The 19,864-nt window shown below is 34.3% G+C and overlaps 1 protein-coding gene across 1 annotated transcript in view; it reads right to left on the minus strand.

Moving 5' to 3' along the window:
- CFAP47 (cilia and flagella associated protein 47) overlaps positions 1-19,864 on the minus strand; it is an 857,531-nt gene that overhangs the window by 782,850 nt on the left and 54,817 nt on the right. Inside the window, exons 8-13 of the mRNA XM_027875456.1 lie at positions 18,654-18,889; positions 15,604-15,790; positions 14,661-14,874; positions 6,860-7,012; positions 6,427-6,616; positions 6,233-6,329 (exon numbers count right to left, since the gene is read on the minus strand). Coding sequence (XP_027731257.1) covers positions 6,233-6,329; positions 6,427-6,616; positions 6,860-7,012; positions 14,661-14,874; positions 15,604-15,790; positions 18,654-18,889 — 1,077 coding nt within the window. The remainder of the gene's footprint in view (positions 1-6,232; positions 6,330-6,426; positions 6,617-6,859; positions 7,013-14,660; positions 14,875-15,603; positions 15,791-18,653; positions 18,890-19,864) is intronic.

A 19,864-nucleotide genomic window follows, 5' to 3' on the forward strand; every position in this document is an offset into this window, starting at 1 on the left:
CTTTTCTCTTGTGTGTTGCCTTACCCACACTCCCTAATGTCAGGGACTTTCTTTTTTGAATTTGTAACCCCAGGCACAGTGCCAGTCACATAGTATGCCCTTAACATTTACTGACTGAATCTTCTTTTCTTCCTCTATACTATTTCAATTGGCATCTCATCAACTCCCATGGATTCAGTTATTGTCACTATAATGGTGATCCCCACATTTTCTTATCAAGACAAACCTCTCTGCTGATCATCAGTCTCAAATCTCCAACTACCTATTGGACATCTAGAACTAAATATTTAATAAACATCTTAAACTAAACACATTCAAAACATATTTTTCCCCTAAAACTCTCACCTTTTCCTAACTTGCATATTGCTTTTGACAGTACCACCATCTTCCAAGTAACCCCGGCTCACAATCTACCTGTCATCCTCAACTACTCTGTCTCATCATTCTGTCTTACCCACAATATTCAATCTGTTGCTAAGGCCTGCCAATTTGACCTTAATAGCATCTTTCATATACACCACTTTCTCTCCTCTGACACTGTGACCAATCTGGTCTTGGACATCATCACTTCACACCTGGATTATTGCAATAGCTCATTGGTTTATCTCCATGCCCCAAGTGTCTCCCTGCTTCTGTCCATCCTCTATTCAGCTGTCAAAGTGAGCTCCTGAAAGACCAGTTCTGACCATGTAACACCACTACACACACACTCAGTAAAGTCCAGCAGCTCTCTATCACCTCCAGGATCAAATACATAATATTCTGATGTTCAAGGCCTTACATAATCTGCCCTCTCACTTTTCCAGACTTCTTATGCTTTTCTTCTCCCAATCTCCACTCTTTTCTTCTGCCAGGAACTCTGTGATCCAGTGACACTAGCCTCCTTGCAGTTACTCATACAAGACATTTCATTTTCCAACTCAAGAAATTTTCACTGAATGTCCCTCCCCTCCATCCCCACTCACCCCACATACTTGGAATTCTTTGCTTCTTCATTTCTGCCTTTTCTGGATTCCTTCAAGGACCAGACAAAATCTGACCTTCTACATGAGGTCTTTCCTGGTCCTCCTTAATTCTAATGCTTTATTTCTGTTAATTATCTCCAATTTATCCTGTATGTATCTTGTTTTTACATAGTTTTTGGCATATTGTCTTTCTCATTAGATTGTGTGAGGGCAGAGACTGTCTTCTGCATTTCTTTTTATCTCTAGTGCTTTGCACAGTACCTGATACATAATGGGTACTTAATAAATGTTTATTGGCTAACAATAAAAATGTCTCAAACAAATGGAGAAAAGGAAAAATATTAAATGTATCCTCTTTTGAACAAAATAACATAAAAATCTGTTCAATAAAGGGTCATCAACAGAAGAATTTAAAATTAATTGGAAACCGTGTGATCCCAGGCAAGTCACTTAACCTTGTTTGACTCACTTCCTCATCTATAAAATGAACTGGAGAAGGAAATGTCAAACCATTCCAGTATCTTTGACAAGAAAATCCTAAATGGGGTCACAAAGAGTCAGGCACAACTGAAATAACTGAACAGCAACAACAACAAAAATAATATAATCCAGAGGAATTGGTGGGTCAAATAACAAATTATCAAAATAAAACACAATTTTACTAAAGATGATGAAAATAATTAATCAAAATTCCAAAACTTTTGGGATGCATCCCAAGTAGTCCCTGGAAATAAATACTTTCATTAACAAAAGAGAGAAAAAAATAAATCAATTAATTGAGCATGCAACTAAAAATAACTAGAAAACCCAAATAAACACTGAATTTAAAAACTCAATTGAACATCAAAATAGGAATTTAAAAAACAGAGATTAGCAAAGTTGAAAACAAAAGATTGAATTAATAAATTAAACTAGAAGCTGATTTGTTGCAGAAAAACAAGAAAATAAATAAATCATTAAGTAAATTTGATTTTAAAAGAAAGAAGTTACTAATATCAATAATGAAAAGGGGAAATTAATAGCAAATGATGAAATAAAAAAAAATTATTAAAAACTATTTTGTCAAATTATGTACCAGTAAAACTGACAGCTTAAATGAAATGGAAAAATATTAACAAAATTATAAACTGTTTAGATTAACAGAACAAGATAAAAGTAACAAATAACCCAAACTCAGAAAAAGAAATTGAAGAAGTCATAAACAAATTCCCAAAGGAAAAAACCCTAGGAACATAGATATACAAGCAAAATATTTGAAATATTAAAAAATATTGATTCCAAAATATTAAATAAACTGTTTGAAAAATAGTTAAATAGGAAGTTCTACCAAATTCCTTCTATGTTATAAATACGGTCTTATACTTAGCCCAGGGAGAGTCAAATCAAAGAAAGAAAACTCTAGCCCAATAATCCTATTAGAAAAGAAATCACATGAATGTATTAATAAGACCATATACTATGACAAAGTTGGATTTATACCAGGAATATGTGTTTGGTTCAATATTAAATAATGGATTCAATATGTAGTATGAGACATATATTTTGGATGTGGCCAATGTGGGAATTTATTTTGCTTCACTATATATTGGTACCAAAAATTTTTTCTAGATGTAGAAAAAGAGAAAAAAGAAGAGGCTGGAGAATGGAAGCACACTTTTTTCATTACTGATGAGTAGTATTGAAAGCATTCATTTCTCTTCCACCACCTTCTTACCCTTTGTGGAAGACTGGGGAGAGGGAGAGCAAAGAGAAGTTGGGTATTCAGGAAGTGCTAAGTTTTTATAGCCAGTTTCCACTATGTCCTTGCATAATGTATGTTGATCTCTAAAATTTTGCTCATTCCCACAGATTTAATCATCTCTGTGCTCATTGTTCTTGGAATAATTTATCCAGCCCTAATCTCTTTACTGACCTCTAATCTTATATCTCCAATTACTTTTTTGAACATTTTGAACTGGATGTTCCGTAGACATTCTAATCTTAACATGCCCCAAACTGAGCTCATTATCTTTTCCTCTAAGCTCTAAATCTCTAATCTTCTGATCTTGTTTTCCAACTCTGTGATTTCATTTGAAGTTTGATGATGAAGTATTTCCAAGTTTTTCATCAAATACAGATTTCTAGTTAGAATCTGATTTGCATGGAATTCCTACATTCATTACTCCCACAATATCATACTAATTTTGTGTGTGTGTATGTGTGTGAGCTGATCTTATTCAGGCTGAAAGGGCAACACCCACTCATAGGACCAACACTGCTGTTGATCTACACAAAAGATTCAACATGCTCCATTTTAAACCTGGGTCAGTTCACCTCTCCTTAAGCATCCTAGTGGTCTCCCCTCAGCCTCTACCCCTGCCCCCTACTCCTGAGGAGTTATTGTACTAGTGCCTGACTTGGTATGAACATCCAATTGGCTTTAGCAGTTCTGCTAGCCTTAGCCTCCCCAAGAGCATTTGCTTTCATACCTAGCTGTGTGACCGTGGGCAAGTCACTTAACCTTGTTTGCCCTTTTCTATAAAATGAGCTGGTGAAGGAAATGGCAAACCACTCCAGTATCTTTGACAAGAAAACTTCAAATGAGGTCACAAAGAGTCAGACATGACTGAAAAATGATTGAACTGAACTAGTCGTACAAAATACTATAATGCTTTTGAATGGTTAACTGGGAGTTAATTTTTTCCCAGATTGAAAAAGGGATGAAAGATTTTGATGGGGCTGAAAGGGAAAGCCCAAAAAGCATGATCAGTGCTCTGAGGAAGGGAGATAGATTCAGCTGCCCAAGTGGTGGACGTTATGTGACCATAGGCATAAATAACTAGAGACTTTCTTTGTTAGGTGATCCACTAATTTTTGTAATAAATTAAATTTGCTGATTTTCAGATTGTCCAAGATCTGTATTGTATGAAATTTGCTGAGTACAAGGTATTAGGGAAAGGCACTTGAAAGATTAATGTGTGAGGCTCTCTGGGTCACTAAGAAGATGTCTAAGTTTGGGATAGGGATAAAGATAGAGACCTGACCTTGGTTTTGTTGGCATAATTAACTTTCAAATAAGAATTTTCCTTCAACCAACCTGAATGGGTACTTTCTTTACAATTTATAATTTTAGACAGTTGCCTAGGGCCTTGAGGGGTTAAGTGATTTGGTGAGGGTCATACACCTAGTATGCAGAGAGATAGGACTTGAATTCAGCTCTTCCTTGTTTCAAGGTCAGTTCTTCAACCTCTCCATCACACTGTGGATAAATGTGCCAAGAGTGCCCCAATTGATGTTCTGAGGACAGCAAATGTTTAACTGAGTGGAGAGTGTGGTGGCAAGAATTGATCAGGACAGCCTTAATCAATTGATTTCCTCTCCTAGATCAACTGATAACATTACATTTTTATACATTTTTTACTCTTCCATTTTTATATTTTTCATTGCTTTGAATTTGCTCTGCCATCCATTCTGTCTAAAATGCCTTCTTTTTTCATATCTATCTATCTATCTATCTATCTATCTATCTATCTATCTATCTATCATAATCCTACTAATGTTTCAGGCCTAGCTCAAATCCTGTCTATTTGTCAAGCTCCCTAATAGCTTGTAAAGTCCTTAAAGACAGAATCTATTTATTTATATTTATTTCTGCCTTCCAAGTCTAGCATATACTAAAAGTGTAATAAACATTTTGAGTAAATGAATAAAACCTTTTCTGAGAACTCCAACAATAATTGATGTCTTCTTCTGAATTTATCCAGACCACTGATTGGTCATTTATCTTATACTGTCACATATTGGATTATTTATGTATATTTATTTGTATATATGTCTTATTCCTCCAACTAACTTGTAAGCTCCTAGAGACTAGGAACACAATCAACACAGCATCTAGCATAATTTCTTGTACATACTAGGTGCCATAAATATTTCTGAATAAATAAATGAATATACGAGTGACCTCACCCATGCTATAATACTATGATAATAATAATAATAATAATAATTATATAGTATTGAAAATAAACTTCATTCACTCAACAAAAATTTGTTGAGCACTTTTTGTGCTGTGTATTGTCAGAAAACAAAGATGTAGCGTTCAGATCTTCATGGTGTTTACAATCTAACAGGAGAAAGAATATGAATATATGAATAACTACAATTAAAGGAAAAATACAAAAATATAATAATATCATTCCATGGAATTTCAAAAAAGAAGAAATTGCTTCTGGATAGGTGATTAAGTTGGACATTGAAGAATAAAAGGCTTCTATCCATTGATCAATCCATCATCATTTATAACAAAACAAAATGGAAAGGACCAAAATGCTGAAGGCCTTATAAGATTAAGCAAAACCTTAAAGATACTGTGTTGTCAATAGGAATTAATTAACATTTGAAAATTCATAGCACTGGTTTTACATTTCTTTAAGCCACAATGATCATTTTATACTTCATTAATTTGGCCATAATCATCATTAAGAAGGGCCAACAATACTTTTTTTTTGTAACAAAAAAGTGGAAACAAAGAAGATGGCCATCCATTGAGAAATGGCCAGACAAATGATGGTACAAAAATGTGATGGAATATTATTGTGCTACAAGAAACAAAGGATGTGAAGAATTCAGAGAAGCAGAAAAAGACTCATGACCTGATATTGAGTGAAATAAGACCAGACAAATAAATGTACAACAACACAAATAAAAGGGACTTTTTTTAAAGGGGAGGAGGGGATATTGCATACTGTATAATCATAATGACTAAGCTTGGCCTTGGAGAGGAGTTGAGAAAATGATGAATTTTTCTTCCTTCTTTACAGAAGGGAGAAATATAGGTATAAATTATTGTAGGTATTATCAGGCATGATTGATGTCTTGGTTGGTTTTCCTAATCTACTTTTTTTCTCTTCCTTTTTAAACTTTTTGTCACAATGAATGGCGTGATGGGGAAGAGACAGGGAAGTGAAGTCAATGTAAAATAAAAGATATCAACAAAAATACAGTTTAAAAACAAGGGCCAGTAGCTTTTTTAAGTAGATATATTTTGAAACTATTCTACAGGGATGAATCTCAGGATTTGCTTTATTTGTCCAGCTAAAAATTAAGGCAAATTGAATTTAAACTTGATATAATGAGATTCATAATTGTTGATAGTAATCAAAGTTGTGGCCAGATTTATATTCAAGTGCAATTCTAACAGAATTCAAGTTAAATACAAGTCTAAGAGGATATGGCTATAACAATATTGTCTATCAAGAGCATTGTGGTATTTTGTCAAATCTTACCAATTACTACTTGATGAAGTTGCTTTGGTGTCAAAATTAAGTTACAATCTTCTTTTGCTTGTGGAGTGGATGGGTTGTGATTAACTACATTAATAACCTATAAGAAATGACAAATGGTTTCTTACATCAAAATTAATTTTTCAGTATTAGCTTACATTGATTTAAGTACACTTATAGATTCACACTAAACTTACATTTTCTTGCAGAGATTCTGTCTCTTTTGCTGCCAAATTTCGAGTACTTAGAAGGAAATTGTCTTTTCGAGGCAATTTTATAGGTTCAGTCATCTCTTCAAATATTTGTGAAACTGATAGGTGAGGTGACTTCAATCCTTCTCCTGGTTTCATGCCAATATCTATCTCATTATCTGAGAGTTTAAATGCCCTATTAAAAAATAAATGTAAAAAAATGTTAGAAAGCATAGCTTCAAATATATTTATTTTGAAATTACTACTAACAAAAAAAATAAAATCTTTTACTAAAGAATTAACAGAATTCTTCTGTTCAACTAAATATTTTTAAATATATATTGAAATTAATGGGGAGGGGGAACAAGAAATAAAATAAGAACTTCTGACTCTTTATGCCTACTAGTTTTCTCCTATCATTTTAGGAAGTGTACTTTACCTTTCTGACTTCCTCTGCATTCTACACTTTGCCAATTTCAAAGTGAAGTTAGCATAGTAGTCTTTATTTTCTTGTATTTGTATTTCTTCCTCTTTAGTATATGCAAATTCGGGATCCACATAATTGCATCTCGCAACTTTCGTGAAAATGGTCCTAAATATATGAAAAGTTGGCATCAATGAATTTTTGTTTCATACTATGTCATGCAACTTGAAACTAGTTTTAAAGTAAGATATCAATGTTTACAGTGGAAAATGCTGAGGAATTGCTACATTGTATCCTCCCTGCACAAAACTTTGATGATACAGCAATCAGGTTATTTGGATTACTGGCAATAGGAATTCAAAGAGAATAGAATCAAATCTAAACTTATTCACAAGAGTTTAAAAAATTGTCCTAACCAAGAGATGAACTCAATTATAAAATATGCATTTTCTTTAATTTCCCAGAGTTCTGTGAAGAAGCTCTTAACAATGAAAAACAATGTATAAATATTCCACACTTTCCATCTATAGTTCTGCTTGTTATGAAATCCACAGAACAAGAGACCCACACACCAGGAGGTCCCTCGAGTTCCCTTCCTCTTTCTAGTTTCCTTTTGTATATTGTCTTCCTCTCTTAGATTGTAAACTCCTTGAAGACAGGGACTAGCTTTCTTTTTCTTATTTGTATCCCCAGTGTTTCGTACAGCACATGGCAGGTTATTGTTGTTGTTGGGTTGATTCGTTCATGTCCAACTCTTCATGACCCAATTTGGGGTTTCTTACCAAAGATACTGGAGTGGCTTATCATATCCTTCTCCAGCTCATTTTACAGATGAGGAAACTGAGGCAAACAGGGGTAAGTGATTTACCCAGGGTCACACAGCTGGTAAAGGTCTGAGGCCAGATTTGAACTCAGAAAGATGTGTCTTCCTGATTCCAGGCCTGGCATTCTATCCACTGTACTACCTACTTGCCTTAGTGGGTGCTTAATAAATGTTTATTGATTTGAATTGAAATAAAACTAAGGCCCAAATTATGTGCTATATTCACCCACAAGATTTCTCCCATTTTTCATAGATGTTTTTCACTTATGATATAGAGGGAGAAATGGGAAGGTAGAAAAATGCATTTCTGGATCCGCCCTTTACACTCTACAAATTTCATTAATCATTGATATTCTTACCCTCCATTACTAAAAAACAGGAACTGCCCAGAGTTACTAAGCTATAATTATAATAATATATCTCCTATTTAAATAGCACTTTAAGGTTTATAAAGCAGTTTCTTCATGATAACCCTCCGAAGTATATAGTGCAAATCTTCATCTCGTTTCACAAGTAAAGAAAATGGGCCTCAGAGACATATTTGGAGACATAGGGAATCAATCTTCACCTTGAATTCTGCACTGAATCTCCTCTGTGACCATGATAAAAAAATCTTTGTTAAGTATACATCTCCATGGCATGTGCCTCATTTCATATTGATGATTGGAGGTCATCAAACAAGATTATCTTTGTTACATCTTTCCAAAAATCTTATGTGACAGCACTACTTTCCAATCAATATTAAAAATATGTAAGAATTGTCTATCTACACATTTTAGACATCCTTGATGCAGGTAGTAGAAGCAAACAGGCAGGCCTTCACAAATGATATCATTCCATAGTAGACTACCTCTTTATATCATAAAACAATGAAATATGTAGAAAATATGAGATCTCACTGTCTATTGCTCAGTGACTATGAAAAAGCATTTGATTTAGTAGAAGAAAATACCAATTTAAAGTTATCTCATATGTATATACTATAATTTAAATAATAATCATTAAAGGAAAAACAGAATGACTTCTCTTACATTTGATGTAAATCATTAGGGTTTTTTTTTTATCTTTTTAATGAGCATTTACTTTCTCTCTCTCCAACCTCCCAACCACAATTGAAAAACAAAAACAAAACCATTATAAAAATATGCATGGTCTAGCAAAACAAATTCCCAAATTAGTCATCTCCAAAAATCTCTCATTTTGCATCATGAATCCATCAACTCTGTCAGCAGGAAAGTAGCATTTTTCATCATCAGTACACTGAGATCTTACTTGGCCATTTCATTGATCAGAGTTCTCAAATCTTTCCTAATTGTTTTATCTTTACAATATTTCTGTTACTGTAAAAAGTGCACTCCTGGTTCTGTTCCCTCTGCATCAGTTCACACTTAAATCTTCCCAGGTTTCTCTAAAGTCATGCCTTTCATCATTTCTTATGGCACAATAATTTTCTATTACAATCATATATCATATTTTTTCATCCATTCCCCAATTGATGTGGCTTTCCTTCATTTCTGAGTATTTATAAACATTTTTAACAACTGCTATAAACATTTTTTGCATGTAGAACTCCTTTTGCTCTTTCTTTAATCTTTTTAAAATATAAATCTAAAAAAACATAGATCTAGTTATAATGTTTCAAAAAGTATACACAGTTCAGTGACTTTTAATATATAGTTATAAATTTATTTCCAGAATGATTGGACAAAGCACAGCTAGCCCAATTAACAGCTCCATCAACATTGCATTAATGGTCATCATTTCCTATAGCCTCTCCATTTGTCACTTTCCAGATATAACTTCTGACTCGCTTTAATTTGCATTTCTCTAAATTTTAGAGATTTGGAGCATTTTTTAAATATGGCTATTTATAGCTTCAATTTCTCCCTTTGAAAACTACTTGTTTATATCCTTTGATGATTTATTAATTAGGGAATGGCTTTTATTCTTCTTAATTTTAATGAGGTCCTTATATAACTGAGAAATGAGACCTTTATCAGAGAAACTTTTTGTAAAGATTTGTTAATTGTTTCCCATATAATTTTAGCTACATTGGTTTTCTTTGTGCAAAAACTTTTTTTGATTTTGTGAATTCAAGACTATCCATTTTATCTCCTGTAATCCTTTTTATCCCTCATTTGGCCAGAACTCTGAGCCAATCCATAATGCTGAAAGGTATCTCCATATATTCTCTTTATGTATTATGACAAAACCTCTTATATCTAAGTCAAATCAAGTCAACAAGCACTTACTATGTACCAAGCACTGTGCTAAATGCTGGGAAGAAAAAGAATAGCAAAAATATTCCTTTCCCTCACATTTTAATAGGGAACAGCATGCAAACAATTACAAGATATATAGAGGGTAAGTTGGAGATAATCTTAGAGGGGAAAACGGGGGGAGTGAGAGGGCAAAAAAAAAGCCTCTTAAACAATGTAGTTAAGATTTGAACCAAGTCTTGGACCAAATCAGAGAGGTAGAGACAAGGAAGGAAAGTATTCTAGGTAAGGAGGACTTATGATGAAAAGGCCCTGAGTGGGGAGATAGAGGCTATGTCAGATAGAGACAATGAGGCTAATGTTGCTGAATTGTAGAGTACATGAAGAAAACTAAAGCATAAGAAGACCAGAAGGGTCTGAAAAGGCAAGATTGTACGTAGCTTTAAAAACAAATTAAAGATTTTATATTTAATTCTAGAAGTAACAAGGAACCACTGGAGTTTATTGAATAGGGATATAATATAGCCAGACCTGGGCTTTGGAAAGGTCATGCTGACTGCTGAATGGAGGAAATTTCAGGTAGGGAGACCCAGCAGCAGCCTACTGAAATAATCCAGGTGTGAAGTGATAAGGGCTTGCATTAGGATAGAAGCTGTGTCAGAGAAGAGAAAGGTATGTATGTAGAAGATATTGGCAATAGATTGGATATATGGGGTGAGTATGAATGAGAATTTCTAAATAATACTGAAGTCATAAACCTAGATCCCTGGCAGTACAACAGTGCCCTCAACAGTAATAGAGAAGTTTCGAAAAGGGGAGATTTGGGAGGGGGGAGAATAGCGATAATGAATTCTGCTTTGGACATGTTGAGTTTAAGATATTTATAGGACATACAATTCAAGATGTCCAATAGGCAATTTGAGCTATAAAAGTGGAAGCTAGGAGATTTCCAAGCAAGACAGTATATGAGAGTCATGTTATCTATTTGGAACTTATCATCATATATGATGTGACTTGCTAGTCTAAACCTAAATTCTTTAAGATTACTTTCCAGTTTTCCTAGAAAATTTTGTCAAATAATGAGTCCTTGAAAGAGTCTTTAGGTTTATTAGGCAGTAGACAAGTAAGTCAATATGCTTCTATTTACTATGTACTTAACCTGTTCCATTGGTTGACCTATTTTTTAGCCAATATCAAATCATTCAGATAATTACTGGTTTATTGTATAGTTTGAAATGTTACTGCTAAGCCTTCTTCCTTCCCACTTTTTTGATTATTTCCCTTGAGAATCTTGACCTTTTCTTCCTCCATATGAATTTCATTATTTTTTCAGCACTAATGCCGTTATTTTGATAGTTACACTGGCTTAACCTACTCATGAGCAATTAATATTTCTTAAAGTTATTTATGTCTGTTTTGTCTGTAAAGAGTGTTTTGCAGTAGTACTTATTTAGTTTCTATACATGTCTTGGTAATTAGATCTACAATATTTTATGCATTCTGTAGTTATTTTAAATATAATTTCTTTTCAACCTATGCCTATCATATCTTGTTATTAATAAACAGAAATACTGATGTTTGCATAGATTTATTTTATATCTTGAAAGTTATCTGAGATAATTTTTAATTAATTTTAATTGACTTACTAGTATAAGGGAAGCTATCTCCCACATGAAAAATGGAGTGTTATTCTATGGATTGAAGGAATAAAAATCTCTACCCTCCTCTTCCCCCACTGCTCTCTAATAGAAATTTTAACTCCTGTCAGGAGAGGAGGTGGCAAGTTGGGACCAAAACCCTTGGCTACTCTGCTTTCCTCAGAGAGAAGGAGCATTAAATTAGAATTACATTTATCTATTGCCTTAACTATCAATAGTCAGGGGGATGTGGTTTTCAGGTTCAATCTAACTTCTGATCACTGCTTCATTAATGGAGGGAAGAAGTTTTATATCCAAAGCTTGATCCTTTCCATTCAAATATCAGTTCTACAATGAACATACATTATCAATTAGCAAATGAATACATTTATGCACCTTGATATCCAAACAGAAATAAGAGAAAGTATACAAAGAAAAATATATACTAGACAACACAAAGGGAAGTAACTTTCCCACTGGGAGTGAGGTAACAGTTCAATTGAGAGAATTCCAGATTTCACCCAAGGGGAAACTCCCTGAAGTTACTAGTGTAGCAAGCTGGGAACAGGGATATGATGGAGATTGATGGCTCCTCTTGTCTTGGATGCTTCCCAGAGTCTTTTCCTTCAGAAACCTAAAGGGGGATTGGCATCGTCTATCTTCTCTCTCAAAACTGAAAGCAAGAAGCATTTGAAGAGACTGGAGAAACCAAAAGAGATTCAATGACTTGAAAAGACTGAAGGGCTCTTCTATCTCCCACTCTTGTCAACTCCTTCCTGTTCTCACACAGGCATAGGGAATTGATCTCCAAAAACGAGGAAAGAGTCCCACAGCAATAGGCTTTGGGACTCAAGTTGCACTGTCATTCTATAGGTAAATTATATTATTCACAAAAAGCAATAATTTTATTTCCATCTTGACCATGTTTTTTATTTGATTCCTTCTTCTCTTCTTTTTAAAATAGCATTTCTAGCATTATAAAAAAAAGAAGTGAAATTAATGAACATGCTTGCTTTATTCCTGATTTTACTGGACATAAACCTAGTTTATCCCCTCTATTTAAAATTCTATCTCTTGGTTTTAAATAGTTACTACCTACCATATTAAAAAAAAAAAGGTCCATGTGGTCCTATATTTCTATGGTGTTTTTAATAGAAATAGGTGTTGTGTTTTGTCAGAAGCTTTTTTCAGCATTTCTTGATTATATGATTTTTGTTCTTGTTATTAATGTGGTCTGTTAGGTAATAATTTACCTAAGAGCTTAAAAGTACACTAAGACCTTTGAGAAACCCTTTGTTTCTGCTACCCATCTCATAGGGTCATTGGAAAGAAAGTGCTTTATAAATTTATAAATTTGTTCTACAAATGTGAATTATTTATTATTGGGACTTTTTAAATAGAGACGGTTCTCACTTTATATGAGTGAACTATTCTACACACCTCAGCTTAAAGCAATTTTTACCCAATGTGAATTTACTCCTACCCACCCATTTCAGTTAGCCTATATAAGAAAAGCAAGGACAAAATGTCTTTGCACAAGTCATAAAATGTACTAAAATGCAGATATACTAAATGCTGTACCATGATAAACAGAATTACGAAACAAAAGATAAAGTATACCCAGTACGGTACAGTAAAGTTAACAGAAGTGTACAGTATATTGCCCCTCCACACCTACTGCACCTAACCTTTGTCACTGGTGGCTGGTGGTGGAACTTTTTTTTATCAAGAGATATTTGGACAGTGGCTCTCTCTTATCCTTGTATATTTTATAATAGCAAACAATACTATCTTCAACTAGTCTTTGAACTTTTAAAAATCTTGAAGTATTTGGATCCATCTTTTCAATATAAGGAAAAAATCACTTGAATTATGAAATGCTTCTGCTAACTGTTTTGTCATGAACCTTTTTGGTTCAACATCAGATTGCAAAGTTTCCCTTTCTTCTTCAGCTAGCAACTCATTTGACAATTCTTCTCCATGAGACTCAATCAACTGCTCCACATCATTCTCAACCACTTCTAGCTCCAATTCTTGTGCTAATTTTACAATCTTGTTACTTACTTCTTCAGAAATTTCATCTTTGTCAAATCCACAAAAATAGGGAAAAAAACCCAGGCAAACTTTTTTCCCAAACTCTTTATATCTGTTTTTGTTATACCTTCCCATGCCTTAGCAATATGCTGGACTGCATGGTAAATATTACAGGATTTCCAGAAATCTCTCAATGTCAAGTCCTTATCTGCTTCCAAAGTTGCAGATGCCTACTGGGTAAATAATATCCCTCAAAATTCCAAATTAGTGCCTGATCCATAGGTTGTAATAATGAAGTAGGTGTAGGGGGAAGGTAGACCACTTTTACATTTTCATTAAAATCATCTAGATGGGAAGGGTGACTTGTGATGTTAACCAAAATAAGTTGAATTTTTTAAAGGAATGCCATTATCATTACAAAACTTCTTGAGAATTAAGCAGTGCATAAACCATTGCTCTAGGATGATAAGGGTGATCCATGCCTCTGAAGTAATGAAATAATGCACAGGTTGTGATGTCTCTTAATTTCTTTCAATGCTCTGGAATTTTCTGAGTGGTGCACAAGAACAGGTTTCAATTTGCAAGTCCCAGATGTATTCCCTCCAAGCAAAAGAGTAATTCTATTTTTCAAAGTTTTATGTCAGTACTTTTTTTTCCTAGGTTCAAGATGGCATTCATTGATAAAATAGTTCAGTTTCTTCTACATTAAGGATTTATTCCAGTAAGTAGGGACCTTCCTCTATTAATTTTTGTAGGAACTCTAGGAACTGCTTTGCTGTTTCAATATCTACACTCGCAGTCTCTCCTAACACTTGCACGTCTGAAATTCTGCACAATTTTCAAGGGAATTGGAATGAGGATTTCTTTCAAAATTCTTTAGTAAAGTCAAATTTGTGTAACGCAAATTTTTGTAAAGCAGGAACTGTCTGTATAACAATGTTATATCCTAAACAGACATCTTAGTTTTCTTAATTTACATTCAAAAAGATATCCTTTATTTTAAAATTTAAAAATTTTTCCTTATGACTGTACTTAATTCAAATTGCATTAAAGTGACTTTGGAATTTATTACTTTTTTGTGTTTAACATCATCAGCATAGTACCTGATTTCGACACGTGGATCTCCAGACCTGAGGCTAGCACATCGGTCATTAGGAAAGGCAACCAGTACATCATTCCCCAAGGGTGCACTTAAGTGGTGATCATGGATGGATGTCAATTTTGATTTCAGCATTGCTACTGGTGCAAAGTTTTTGTACTCTCCTGTTTCATCAACAACATACTGTCCAGTGGCATTAGTAATCAGAGGTGTTAGACCTTAAAAAGAATATAAAAAAATCAAATCCATTCAATAACTTTCTAATTTAAATGTATCATTGCAATTTTCCATGGATATTTAGTAATTTATTAAAATCAAATTTAAAATAAGTCCTTCAAAAACTTTAGAAAGCACTCATGATTTAATTTCATGAATCTCTAATGAATAAAAGGATCTACCTTCATAGACCCTAAAGTGGGTTCCCCACTTGACAAGGGATTTAAAGAAAAAATATTTTATAGCTTTATAAATGCCCAGAAATGCTGGGCAAATCTTCCTTCTCTAAACTGTCAGTTATTACTGCTTCTCATTCACAAAGGCTAACTCAGTCTCAGTCCAAGAATTCCAGAAAATGTTTATTCCATCAAAATTTTCCTTTCCCAGAGAACAGAAATAATTTTCTGCCATGAAGGAAAAAGGAAACCACCTAGACTTAGTCCTAAGACTGAAGCCACATAATACTTGGTGCCTTCCAAAATCTTCCTTCTAATCCCTAACTGCCTCACATTTCCCAACAACTTGAAGTATTAAGACTAAGAGAAATAGCAATATTGAAAAGATTTCATCTGCACCAAAGTGTCCCCCCCAAATATTCTTTTTCTGTGGGTCTATTTATATTAATCCATTTTATAATTTTATATATATACAAAGATGAATTTGATTTACATAAGTTAAAGATGTTTTTAAATTATTGCTAAAAAGTCTAATAAGTTTTCTCAGTAGCATACCGGGAATGATTTTCATCTCAATTCTCTTGGTTGTAGGTTTGCAGATACTAGTAAAACTTAACTCTATTTGGTGAAAAGGTTTCACTTGCACATGTAAACCATCTTCTGCCACAAAACCAAGTATATCCATGAATTGCTTTACTTTAAATGTGCCTAGTTGATGTGGCACAAATGAAAAGAGCACATTCTGAAAAAAAAATAATGATGCATATACTTAATAATAAAAGGACAACAAAAAAGAGCGAGACTTCTCCTGTGAAATGTAAAGAAAGATTACTTTATCATGGCAATGGTGAGTTTCCTTAGAGAATACCTACACTTTTGATTTCTTGCCTTTGAGACACTTGTAAAAACTATGTAGATGGTCTTCAAAAAGTAATAGGCTCAATTTGACTAATCAAACATATTGCATCTACGATGTGCAAGGCATTCTGCTAGATGCTGAGTATACAAATACAAAACTGAAAAACAATCTCTACCCTCAAGAGGTTTCCATTATATGTAGGGATGCAACAAATAAATAAATAGGCAAATCTACAATAATTTGAATTATGAAAAAGCACTGACAATTAGGAAGAGAAGGAAAGTTCTTCCTGTGGGACATAGGACCTCAGCACAGTGTTGAGGGAAGCTAAGGAGTCTAAAAAATGGAGGTGAGAAGAATGTGCATTACAGACATGAGGAACAGTCTATGCAGAAGCATAGAGATAGGTGAGGAAATGCTGAGTTCAGTAAGTAGGCTCATTTGTCTGGAATGGACAATACATGAAGGGAAGCAACATGGAATAAGTCTGGAAAGACAGACTAGAGCCAGATTGTGAAAGGATTTCAATGCCTGCGTGAGGAATTAACTTTTTTTTTAAGGAAAGAACTGACATGGTTGGACCTGTGCTTTGGACTTCAGAAAGCTTTATTTTGGCAGCTCTGTAAATGAAGGATTAAAGAACTGAAAGACTGACACCAGGGAGACCAATTGGAAAACTACTCAATAGTCCAGACAAGAGGTAAGAAGGAAGAGTTTGAACTAGGGTGGTGGACATGTGAGTGGAGAAAGGGGAACAGATGTGGAAAGTTATTATGGACATCATGTAATCAACAAGACCTAGGAACTGACTGAGTGTGAGGCAGAAGGAAGAATCACAAATGATTCCAAGGTTGCAATTCTGTTTTGCGTATGGTGAATGTAGATGTTAATGTAGATATGGAGCTATGATGGATCAGTGATCTCATTGAAATGGATATTCCCTCCAATGATGCAGATTGCAAATCCACTCTATGCAACTCTTGTACATGACCAGGGTAGGTAGAGGAATTATCAACTCCCTAGACCTGGAAATTCTGCTCTTCTTAATGCATCCTATAATTGCAGTAGTATTCTTGGCTACCATATCACACTTTTGAGTCATATTGAGCTTAAAGTCCATTATAACCCTCACTAAACCTTTTTGCAGACAAACCTTTGTCTAACTGTGTCTTCCCCACTAAGTACTCGTGAAGTCGGGTTTTTGAACCTAAGAATAAAACATTTATCCATCTTGAATTTCATCTTACTAGGTTTGGCCCATTGTTCTAGTCTTTCAAGACCTTTTTGGATCCTGACTTTATCATCTAACAGGGTGGGGAACCTGCGACCTTGAAGCCAGATGTGACCCTCTAGGTCTTCAAGAACTCTGAACTTTGAATTCAAACTTCACAGGACAATTTGTTCCACAAGAATAGCGTGAAGCTTGGTATCTATTTCCTGAATTCTTCATTTTTTTCCTCTTTACATCCAAATAATCTGTAATATATATCCCAATGATCTTTTATCCACTTTGTTTCAGCCTCAGTCAATCTTTACCCCCATGTTTTCTTCCCTGATACCTGGATTTTCTTACAAGACTAATATATGATATTAAAATAGTAAAATAGTAATATATCTTAATGCTACTCTCTTCTTTTTCCTATCCCTGCTTCCTTTAAAAAAAATATATTCTTTCAAAGTCATTACAGTCAAGTCTTGTCACATCAAGTCTTAGTGACACCATTGACTTCAAAAGCCAAGGGAGGAAATCTCCTTGCATTAGGATCCCTGGTTCAACTTGTTTCTTGGTTATATTTTCTGCCTTTATTTATCAATATCTTAGGCCATAGGTTTTAGTATAGGTCCTTTCCTTGGATTATACTTCCTATGCACAATCTAAGTATTCTCTGGGTGTCTCAGCTATTGATTTTATCCCTATAATGTAGCTTTCCCTTATGTTATCTACTTTGGTGTATGTGTGTGTGTATATATATATATATGTATATATATATGTGTGTGTATGCATGTGTATTTATATTTTTACATTATATATATATACACATATTCATAGTTACTATGTTTTATTAATATTTGTGTGTGATACATACACACAAATATGTTTATGTATGTATAATATATACACATATTTTGGTTTAAAGTCTTTCTTGTTAGTTTTAATGTCTTGAACCATTATTTACATTTTTACTGGGGTTTTCTTATCCTTGTATATTTGTTACCTTCCCGACTACATTGTAAATACATAAAGGCAATGGTAAACTGGTAAAATTTAATAGCTCTCCCCTTTCATCTCCCTCAAATGTACCCTCTATGTATTTTTAAGTTAAATCTGAATTATTAATATTTTCTCCATTACTTTCTTAAGTCTAGAAAATCAATCCCTGAATTGTTAGCATTTGCTAATTCCCAAGACATAAACGCTTACACTGAAAATTTAGTAATTGGCACTACCAAGCTTTCAAGTTGGCTCCAGCACACTCCTACCTACAGGTCATATGCCATCTTATCATCATCATATTTCCCACATTAACTAGCAGGGTGTCTTGATGGTAGTGCTACTCAACATATATTTATTAATTTCAGTGAATGATGAGTAACAAGGAAAAAAAGCCTATATATCTAAGATGGATGAGAGATCAAAATAATAAATGAGGAGACCAACTAAGTTTTTTGTGTACATGATGAGCAGTATTTTCCAGACCTACATATATTTTAAAAGCAATTTGAAAGGAAAGGTCAATTGCATTACCTGAATACTTTCTTCATGTATCTTTCCTTTCTCTGGAGTAGTTCTAAAATGAGCTACTTTGTGGAAGCTGAATACTACAGGAAGTGATTTGGAATGATTTTGTATGCTGCACAAAATCTCTGAACGTTGACCCATAAAACAAGGTGTGAAATGAAGGACTTTTCCTGGTACAAAACTTAATAAGACAGGGAGTCCTGAACCTGTCAGTGCTAACTCCACTTTGTGAAAATGATGACCTGTAAAAGACAATAAAACTCCTGAGTATTTAAAAATACCTCGGGAACTCAGATAATACTCAAAAGTTTTGCTCAATTAACGTAAGATATCATGAAGTGCCAATACATCAATGGAACGGTTATACTTGAATAAGTGGGACATTTGTGTGTAGGTTAACACAAATGGAACCTATAAGAAAGTTCCCATTTCTTGACTGTTGGCAAAGGGAAGATACAAACCTTCCAGGCCAGGGATAACTAGGTATTGCTTCCCTAAATGAAGCTCATTGTGAGATGTCTTTCCTTCGATGAGGGATAGGATTTAGGGGTAGGCCTCTGACTATCTTCTTACTACAAACATCATCAGGGCCAAACATATTCAACAGGCCCTGGACAAAACAGAAAGGAACAGTTTCTGCCTTAGAGTCAGGGTTCACTTTTGCTATTCTCGTTGACTTTATCGTTCTGGAATCTATAATCTTCCCCTCCCCAAAATGTATGGTACCTACCTGCTTAACCTAATCTTCCCAGACCAGGGGTGGGGAACCTGTAGCCCCAAGGCCACATGTGGCCCTCTAGGTCCTCAAGTGGAGTCCTTTGACTCAATCCAAACTTCACAGAACAAATCCCCTTAATAAAAGGATTTTTTCTATAAAATCTGGACTCAGTCAAAGGACTGCACCCAAGGACCTAGAAGGCCACAGGTGGCCTCGAGGTCACAGGTTCCCACCCCTGATCTTGACAGTCAAATAATGTCAAAATACATTGCCATTTATAATGGAAAACTGTAGCACAGGAAAAGAATCTGTGTGCCATGTTAGAAAGAACTTTGGACTTGGAGCCAGGAAAAGACTTGAGTTTGAATACTGGTTCTTACTATTTGGAATTCCCTGAACATGTCAATCTTCCTTTCTTAACCTCAATTTCCTCATTTGGAAAATAGGAATAACAACACTCACATTACCTACCTCACTGAACTGTTGTGCAGAAAGCTCC

Source organism: Vombatus ursinus, unplaced genomic scaffold, assembly GCF_900497805.2.
Source record: "Vombatus ursinus unplaced genomic scaffold, bare-nosed wombat genome assembly UNPS02014809.1, whole genome shotgun sequence".
In the NCBI taxonomy this organism is placed as follows: Eukaryota; Metazoa; Chordata; class Mammalia; order Diprotodontia; family Vombatidae; genus Vombatus; species Vombatus ursinus.